Below are 9,664 nucleotides of genomic sequence, written 5' to 3' on the forward strand. Positions count from 1 at the left end.
TCAAACGGAGAATATTGTCACGCTCATGGGGCTTGAACTCGATTCCAGCGTAGATGATATGGGATTGAACTTTTTTGACGAAGTTTTTCATTGGGCAGAAGAGGTAGATGTCACAAGGTTGAATGAAAGAAGTCGCTCCAGGTGGAATCGTACGAACGTGGACCGTAACCATGAGTTTAATAATGAAAATAATCTTTCGGTGGGTTTTTTATAGTTATCTGAAAATCTGAAAATTCTATTTTTTTTCATGACTTTGATGATGAAAATTTTGATTTTTTTTGAAATTTTTTTAATTCAAAAAATGTGAGAAAATGTGATACAAACGTTTATAAGAAACTCAAAAGGGTGGAGAAAGTCAGTAAAAGTAATTTCAATCACACTTTTTACTGTTTTTAAAATACAGTAAAAACTTAAAAAAAGCTTTATAACGCAAGGGATCGAACCCACAACCTTCACCACCAGAACCCATCTCGTTACTACTTAACCAACCAACCGATGATTTGCTCACACCACGCGCCTGGTGACAACTATGGTGTCCCGGGCTGATGTCGACCGTTGATTTAGTATACAAATCAACCGATTTCAGACCGAATTTTCAAAACGTCATAACTTTGCTGAAACCCAACCGGGGTAGCTAAATTTTTTGGAGGGATCATCTGGAATACTCTTCTATTGGAATTTCAACATGAGAATCCCAAATCTACGGACCCCCTCAAAGACTTCCCTTGTAAAGGTCAGGCAGGTAGGCGCCTGCATGAAAGCCCTATTTGACAGTGCTTAATGCCTGCAATACTATTTTTCTTTTAATTGTAAGTGAATTAATAAAATAACTAACAATACTCTAGTGCCTCAGTAAAAAAACTTAACAAATTTGAAACCCTTTGCAATATTGCTTTTTTTTTTGTTAAAAATTTCAGTAGTGAAGGAAGGATTTGAAATTTTTTTTCTAAAAGTTGATATAAAATGTTTTCAAATAGTTGGAAATGATGGAAAAATCATACCATACAAGTTTCACTTCATAATTCTTAAAAAAACCCTTGAATTGATTTACATGAAAATCTACTTTTTGGAATTTTTCTCAAGATATGTAGGTTAATTTAAGGGTTTTTTTTTGAGAGTGATGGGCTAAAACTTGTATAATATATGTTTTTTTTACTATTTTTATCAACTTTCAGAAAAAACATTTTCAGTGAAAATTTTCGATTTTACTGAAAATACACGTACACGTTCGTAATACAAATTCTCTTGCGGCAAGTGCAAAACTAAAATTAGGCGACATTTTGTTATTATTTGCACCTTAAGTACGTAACTAAACAATTTTTGACACGATACAGTTGATCATAAACTCTTCTTAACTTCTGCTCTTCAAATATCCAGTTTTCCTATCCTCTTCATCTCGAAAAATAGTATTGCAGACATATTGATAGAAGAAATACGGTATCAGCAATTAATTTTCATTAAAAAAAAACAATGGAACATATAAAAAAACAAACAAACAAAAATCAGAAAAAACAAAAAAACAGAAGAAAACAACAAGAATAGGGTGATCAATCCTCGGTGGCAGCGGCAGTGATTGGAGCAGCGTCAACGTCAGTGGTTGCTAACCGTAAAACTTTTGGGACCTTGATTGAGGCAATCCGAATTTTTGAAACAATGATTCACAATAAAAGACAGCAAATCACAATTCATCGTGATCGATTGCTCGTCATTAACAGCACGACCGATATGGAACTGGAAAATGAAACATACACAACAGCACCCATCTCCAAAATAATGGAGGAGCACCGACTTATCCAGCGTCACTTCAACTCGATCAAAGTCTACGAAAAGTTTTTGGAGATTTTGAGAGTTCTCCCCGATAGGTAATTGCATGTTTTTTAAAAAGCACTTTTTCATATTTGTCTAACTTTCAGCACTGTAACTCCAGGCATCATGTTTACATTCACCATTGATGTCAGCAACGCCCTGAGTCTGGAGACTTTGCGCAATATGTCTATTAATTAAAATTGTTCGTTAAACTTTTTTCTATAAAACACTTTTTTTTAACAAATGTTTTTTTTCTTCTTTTAAATACACGGGTCATTCCAACCTGATTTTACTATTTTTAATTGAACATTTTATTTTGCATGACTAATTTTTTAGATGATTGTAATCACCCTAGACTCAAAACACAGCGTGTATGAAAACATTGCTGAAGCAATCGAAAAAGTCACTGGTTTGATTGAGCTCACCAAAACTCGGTTGGAGAACCACCGAAACGAGCTCAAGCTTGTCAACGATGAAGCTGACGAGGAAGAATCTCGAGGATTTTACCGGAGATGCTATTTCGAGAGAGCTGAGCAAAGTAACGAAGTCCGATAACGAGTTCAGAGCCTTCCCTTGTAAGATATACGTTGTTTTATTTTTTTTTAAGTTTAAAAAAGAAAAAAAAAAAGAAAAATACATTTTATTTAAAAAAAAAGATAAAAGACAATTTTTTGTGATTTTGTGAAAAAAAAAAGACAATCAGCCGATCATAGTCTTCTTATGATGGCTGCCTCGATGGGCGATTTCGCTTGTGGTTCATTGTTGAAGTGGAAGAGTCTGAGTTCGGGGTGTCTTAGTTGCACGTTGTAGCGTCTGCGGAAGTGGTCTTCTACCGTTATCATGCGTCTCGGTGGTCCGAACATTAGATGTGCACTGAAAATGGTTTAATTTTGATGATAAAAAAATAATCTATAAAACTTACTCATTATTTGAAAGTTGGATAATCCCAGCTTTCCTCCCGCCGTGTTGAAAGATCACCTAGACGGGCCCCATTTGCCTCAAAATTTGATTGATTTCGTCAAGTCGTAGGGTACCCCATTGCCGAATGTTTGAATCCAAAAAAGTAAGCATGGGGCGGAAATTTTGCATCTGAAAAAAATGATTAAATAAATGAGAAAAAATATCAAAACAATTTATTTGGTAAAAAATCAGAGTGTCTTAGCACTATAAATCGGTGCATGTTAAATACGAGAAAAAAAGGGGAATTGTTCATACTGATTTTCTTAATCGTGTTATGAAACGTAATCGTTCTTCTATTCAAAATGCAACTACTAAACAAATACATATTCTTGTTGAAATTGTGTACAATATGTTAAATTCTAAATTTATTCCGCTCAGCTCTAAAGAAATTAACATTTTGCAACCAATTCATTCACAATTGGTGTCTTTTTCGCGCACAAACAATGTGAATGATGCCCGGAAAATACTATATAAGCTTTCTAAAAAACAGTTTTCGGCATTCATAATTCCATCTTTAACTTTAAAAAAAACACACCTGTCACGCAATGCCTTTGTGGCTTTGTATGCCTTCCTGACTCCTTTGGCTTTCAGTGACAAGCCCTCGAGCACACCGATCAAGATGTTGAATCTTGCTCGGCGAATTTCTTCAAATTCGTCGTCGACTCCCCCGTCGCCGTTCCCGACGACGTGTTCCAGCATTCTTCGACCGCGCTGGAGACGATCCAGCAATCTGGCCATAGACTCTAGCAGAGTGTCGAGCATCTCCTCGAGAGTGTTGGCAGCCACCACTCTATCGTTCACAAGGATTTCGATCATGTTCTAAAATATATATTTTTTTGTAAAGTGAAATTTTTAACAAAAAAAATGCAATATTGCAAAGGGTTTCAAATTTGTTAAGTTTTTTTACTGAGGCACTAGACCATTGTCAGTTATTTTATTAATTCACTTACAATTAAAAGAAAAATAGTATTGCAGGCATTAAGCACTGTCAAATAGGGCTTTCATGCAGGCGCCTACCTGCCTGACCTTTAGGCGAAATTTGAAAGGCAGCCAGGCCCTGCAACCGCTCCTGCCCACCATGGAAGCTCCACTGTGAAATAATACTACGTCTCACTAAGTAGGTGCCCTAAAACTGGTACTACATACCTAAGAAATACGGTATAATAGTATGAAATGTTTTTACTGGTACTGATGCATTTTATATGGAACGTTTTCTAAGTTATCAAAAATATTAACGTTCGGGGGTTTATACTTTCAGGGTAAATAGTCATTTAAATATTTGAAAAATACAAACGAATGAAATATTGATTACCCTATTTTAGTCTCGTATTCCTACCTCTATCCTACAAAACAAATTAGGGACTAGAAATTGTTTATCTTAAAATCACTCAATTGAATTTTGCCCAAAAAGTTTGACACTTATTTTTCTAATCTGATTTTATTATCCTTTATTAAAGTTTACTGGCAAAATTCTAACAAGACCTATAAACTTGAAAGGAATATTTATTTTAATTTTAAGTGAATCCTATATACTCACCATTAACATCCTTTAACCAATTCCAAGTGTTTGAAAGAAAAGTTCAAGAAAAGTCAATAGAATAAGAAGAGGGCGACCACCAGTCACCCTGAAGAAAACATAGAATGACTAGACGTCCATCGAAAGGCAATATGGCAAACCCTGGAGGCAATGACCCCCAAAAACGCGCAGATTTATGGTGCATTGTTGCACGGTCTCTTCCTTATGACGTAACTGTCTGTTGGTTATCTACATCTGCAATATGGGCTCTCAGATTCCGATTTCTGACGTCATTTTTGTAGTGAAAATAAAAAAACATGTATCGGAATCGGAAACTACATACTCTTTTAAAATTAAAATTACAAGGCTGTGCGGCAAATGTTTCCGGCAAACGTGCAAAATTTTATTTATTTATTTTTAATGCAACCGAGATTTTCGGCAACCGGCAAATGCCGAAGTTGCCGAACCCAAACATTTTCGGCAACCGGCAACCAGTTTTCAAAATGTGTTTCGTTGAAATTATATTTTTGAGTGTTTTGGCAAAAAGGATGGTCGTATTTTTTGGGCAAAATTCAATTGAGTGATTTTAAGATAAACAATTTCTAGTCCCTAATTTGTTTTGTAGGATAGAGGTAGGAATACGAGACTAAAATAGGGTAATCAAAAAAAGGAGCGGCTGCAGGGCCTGGCTGCCTTTCAAATTTCGCCTAAAGGTCAGGCAGGCAGGCGCCTGCATGAAAGCCCTATTTGACAGTGCTTAATGCCTGCAATACTATTTTTCTTTTAATTGTAAGTGAATTAATAAAATAACTAACAATACTCTAGTGCCTCAGTGAAAAAACTTAACAAATTTGAAACCCTTTGCAATATTGCATTTTTTTTTGTTAAAAATTTCACTTTACAAAAAAATATTTCAGGTACGATCATGTCATGCTACTCGCCTAGTTGGACCTTGAGCTGAATGCTTCTTCTAAATGGAATGACAATCATCAGCGCCAAGCTTTAATGGGCTGAAGTACTTCAAAAGGATACTTTTCATATCTGTTCAACCATCCTGATAACTATGACGAGGAATTTGTAAAGTGGTATATACATGTATAATCACCCGTCAAACTACTGTGGATGTGATGTTTGTAATGAAACTGGAGCACATGGAGATGTTGGATACATTCCCGAAAACGAGTTTTAAAAGTTTTTAGCATCTTACGTCATGTTCATGCTCATGAATTTGCAAACACCCCATACGCCTCTACCAGGGAAATCTTCTGATTTTTGAGAAGACACTAAGTATCCTCCAAGGATTCGAAGATTGGTAATAGCATGTCAACTAACTTTTATAATTTTTTTTTTTTAAATAAATATATTTTGTTTTTTAATAAATAAATTTTGTTGTTTGATTCAATATTTGTCTCATTGTTAATAATTTGCAAAGCTTCTAATTGGCTCAAGCCTAATACGGTATTATGGAAAAAAAACCTGTAACGACGAGGAGGGAGCAGTAATGCTCAGGTACTTATGCCAATTCAGAAAATGAAGTTCTCAGCTAGTCGAAATAACCTGACTTAAAGGTGGATTACCGAAATCTGGAAAAAAAAAATTTGATTGACTTCAAATTTTCCCCTGATTCCGAATATCGATGTGAAAAAATTCAAAAAAATTCCCTGATTTTATATTTCAGCTTGAAATCGCTTATTCACACAAGAGATTTCGAATTTTGGCGCGATAGACGCTATGTGTCGATTTACGAGATTTGTGTATATTTACGAAATGTTTAATCTTTGTTGATTTCCGTTTTTTCAACGAGTTTCCTTCAAAATGTTTGTCGAAATTTTATTTTTGAAAATGTGCGTTTTAAGGTCAACTTATTATCAAAAAACTATCAAATTTTCCAATGCTCTTCAAAACGATTGTTTCTTTTTTCACCTAGATATTCGGAATCAGGGAAAAATTTGGATTCAGTTAAAAATATTTTAGCATCAAATTGGACAAACTGTCTGAACCTTTTGTTAATTTGTAGCCGGTATTTGATATTTAAAAAAATTGTCTATTTCTAGATTTTTAGAGGTTTAAAATTCAAAAAAGCAATTTGGTCGAAAATAATTAGTTTTTCATATCACAATTTGCTCGAAAAATAAAGAAGAAATTGTCACAGTTCTTAATTTTAAATTATTTTTTGATCAAGGAAAGCAAAGAGATCAAACAATTATTTCTTACTTATGTAAATACACAAAACTTTTTAACAGCAATATCACTCATTTTCAGTCGAATCTCAAATAATTACCACAAAATGTTTGGCGATGCACCATGAGTCTCCCTGCAGAACCATTAAGCAAACATGTTGATCTACCCCCCTCCCACCCCTTCAAATGTCCACTTAATTCTGTCATCAATCTTTTTACGTGAGCATCACATCATGAACATTTGTTCAATCTCTCTTGATGTTTCATTTGTAAATATTCTCTCACACTTGCACACGTGTGTGTGTGCATTTGTGTGCAGCACATCTGGTCAATAAGATTTTTTTTCTTCATATTAATTTTTTCCGATCAAATTGATTTTCTCCAATTTCTTCAATATTATTTCCGCTTAGTGCTTTGGAAGCTTCAAAATTTCCGAAAAACGGGGTTCACAACACCTGATAAAGTCCCGGTATTGGCGACGTGGCCTAGAAAAAAAACCAAAACTCGACCACTAATTTTTCATCGAATTTTTTTGTTTTTTTGTTGTTATTTTTTTCCTAGGTGATCTGAGAAAGTAGCATTTTTTTAAAAAGAATTTGCCACGTGGCCTAGAAAAAGCGAAAACAAAAAATCTAGGCCACCATTTTCAAAACCGTCTTTTTGAAATTTTTTTTTGGCATGCCCCTATGAACGTGAGTATGGTAATTTCTTGATGAGCAAAATTCAAAAAAAAACAAACAAATTCGTGGCCTAGAAAAAATACTTGGCCACCAATTTTTTTCATAATCGGATCCGTGTATTTTTTTAGTGTTTTGTGGTTTTCGTGGTTTTCGTGGTTTTTGTGGTTTGTGGGTGTTTTAAATATACTTTTTTGGTTTTTCCTAGCGTTTTCACATTTTTTTCTCCTTTTTTCGAGGTTTTTTTTCGTGACTTTGGAAAAAACATTTTTTTTAAATAAAAATTTATACTTTCCAAAAAAAAAAAATTAAATACGCTCGAAATTATAACTATGTTCTAAAAAGTAGAAAATGTCAAAAATGTTGGGTTTCCCCATTTTTCGGGAACATTTTTGTTTTTTAAAACTTTCCGAGAAATCCAAAATTTGACATCCCTTGCAGTGCTGTGCGGCTCTTGGCGCGAGCCGAGAGCCGGCATTTTGGAGCATTTTCGGCTCTTGGCGAGAGCCGAGAGCCGACTTTTTTCAAGAGCCGCACATCACTGATCCCTTGGCCTTCAGATGTCTATAATCACGTGGTGCCAGGGGCTGTCCCATTACGGTTTGATCTACAAAAACTGCGGGAGTTTTTTGCCCAAAAAATGTGACGTCACCACGCTCTTAACCATGCGAAATCAGTTGAGAACTCTGCGTCTCTTCTCCCGCATTTTTTGTAGATCAACGTAGATCAAGCTGAAATGGGATACTCTGAAAATCACAAAAAAAAACAAATAAAACTAGAAGGCGAAAAATTCTGAAAATCCACTCGGCATTGTAGCTATGTTCAAAAAAAATTTTTTTTTTTAGGTTTTCCTCTTTTTTCCAATTTTTCAATTTCCGGAAAACTCTACATTTTTTCGTCCCCAGCTATGGTCCCTTCCAATATCTTGGTTCTCATTCTACTCATCTCCGCCCGTATACACCAAAAAATATCGATCGACACAACCCCACCATGCGTTACGTCACCCCTTTCTCCCATGGCCAGTCATTCTTATGCGGTCCCCCCGTCCGTCCGTCCAGCGGTGGTCATCGTCCGTCCAGGTAACCCTTCAGTCAACCGCCGGGCGGTAACACTCTTTCCCTATCTGCGTCTCTTCCCATCAAATGATCTCTAGTGTACAAGGTCATCGACTCCTCCCCCTCTCTCTCTCAGCCATCTTGTATTACCTACCCGCTAGTCACCCCGCCCGATTCATTCGGTTTTTTTTTGAGCGGGGGGGGGGGGGGGATGTATCTTCCCATCTAAGTCTCTTGTTTTTAGACCCCCTTATCAATATGTTTATCAATAACTAATGGCGCACCCGAGACATCCCTTAAAGGAAACTTTTTCCATTTTTCTGAACCAACGCCTTAACCGATTAGCAAATCATGTTCCGGTGCAGTTGACGGTCTCAAGGTTTATGCATTCTTTTGCACTAGGCTTGCCGCCGCCGCCGCCTCACCGGCCCACAAAATGACAGATGTTCAAATTTTACACTTGTTTCACTCTTTCTTTTCGTATTTCCTCAACACATTACGTTGGAAAGAATCATTTCGCCTCAACCAACACCTGTGACCCCTACGATTTGAGTTAATAAATAAGTTGAGTTCGAAAAAACATGTTTTGGAAAATTTATTAGGTTACAGTACTCTTTTAAAGGCGCACGCCTCAAAACTTAGCTGAGGTCTCTCCACGAAGCACCCAAATTGGTTGATTTTGAAGATTTTTTAATTTTTTTTGGAATAAAAAATATTATTTATTTTTTGTCGGTGTGTTGCAAAGCAAAATTCATTAAATCAACTTTTTCCAAATAAATTTTCCGCCCTACCGTAGTTCTTGAAGGCGCACGCCTTAAAACATAAACAACAACACTCAGGTCTCGCCACGAAGTGCTCAAATTGGCTGATTTTGGGGATTTTACGAATTTTTTTAAACAAAAAAACAAAATTTTCCTATTTTGTTTGTGTGTTGCAAACAAAATTCATTAAATCAACCTTTTGAAAACTTGTTTTTTCCCATTTTTAATCGTTTTCATTCGTTTTCCTTCCTACCGTAATTCTTAAAGGCACATGCCTTGAATGTTTGTTTGGGTTTCACAGCGAATATCTATTTTCCATTATTTTTTTTGGTAGCAAGATGAAATTTTAAATTTTTCTAAAATAAGATTATAATTTGAATTTAATCGCAAAAAGGGTATTTTCTTGCTTTTTAACTGAATTTTATTCGAAGAATTAATTGTAGAATTTCTAAATTTTCTGTTTCCACCGTAATCTTTCAAAGGCACATGCCTCCAATCTTTTCTTAGGTCTCGCCACGAACTTTCTCAAAACTAATTTTAAATTTATTTTTATTAATTTTTATTTTATTTTCCTTCGTTTTCCTTCGTTTTTCTCAATTTTTTCGCGATTTTCTTGACAAACGCATTTGTAAAAGGCTCTTTTCCGTAATTTGACACCGTTCCCTCACTAAATTGACCAGCAAAACCAGAATTTGTGTGCCCCTGCGAA

The 9,664-nt window shown here is 35.5% G+C and overlaps 1 protein-coding gene and 3 non-coding genes across 4 annotated transcripts; 3 read left to right on the forward strand and 1 right to left on the reverse strand.

The window, feature by feature from the left end:
• Positions 1-2,434: 2,434 nt before the first annotated feature.
• On the reverse strand, positions 2,435-4,436 carry Y37E3.30 (Rx N-terminal domain-containing protein). The gene is made up of 4 exons (NM_001306350.3): positions 4,304-4,436; positions 3,302-3,585; positions 2,729-2,895; positions 2,435-2,679 (listed from the first exon to the last, which is right to left on the reverse strand). Exons 1-3 carry the CDS (start codon positions 4,310-4,312, stop codon positions 2,805-2,807), a joined length of 384 nt encoding a protein of 127 aa, NP_001293279.1. The 5' UTR covers positions 4,313-4,436; the 3' UTR covers positions 2,435-2,679; positions 2,729-2,804.
• Y37E3.25 lies at positions 2,501-2,520 on the forward strand. The gene has a single exon (NR_049965.1). It is a non-coding gene; the product is annotated as an Unclassified non-coding RNA Y37E3.25 (non-coding RNA).
• Y37E3.24 lies at positions 2,597-2,613 on the forward strand. The gene has a single exon (NR_049966.1). It is a non-coding gene; the product is annotated as an Unclassified non-coding RNA Y37E3.24 (non-coding RNA).
• On the forward strand, positions 2,829-2,849 carry Y37E3.23. Its single transcript, NR_049967.2, has one exon. It is a non-coding gene; the product is annotated as an Unclassified non-coding RNA Y37E3.23 (non-coding RNA).
• Positions 4,437-9,664: the final 5,228 nt, after the last annotated feature.

This window comes from Caenorhabditis elegans, chromosome I (genome assembly GCF_000002985.6).
Source record: "Caenorhabditis elegans chromosome I".
In the NCBI taxonomy this organism is placed as follows: Eukaryota; Metazoa; Nematoda; class Chromadorea; order Rhabditida; family Rhabditidae; genus Caenorhabditis; species Caenorhabditis elegans.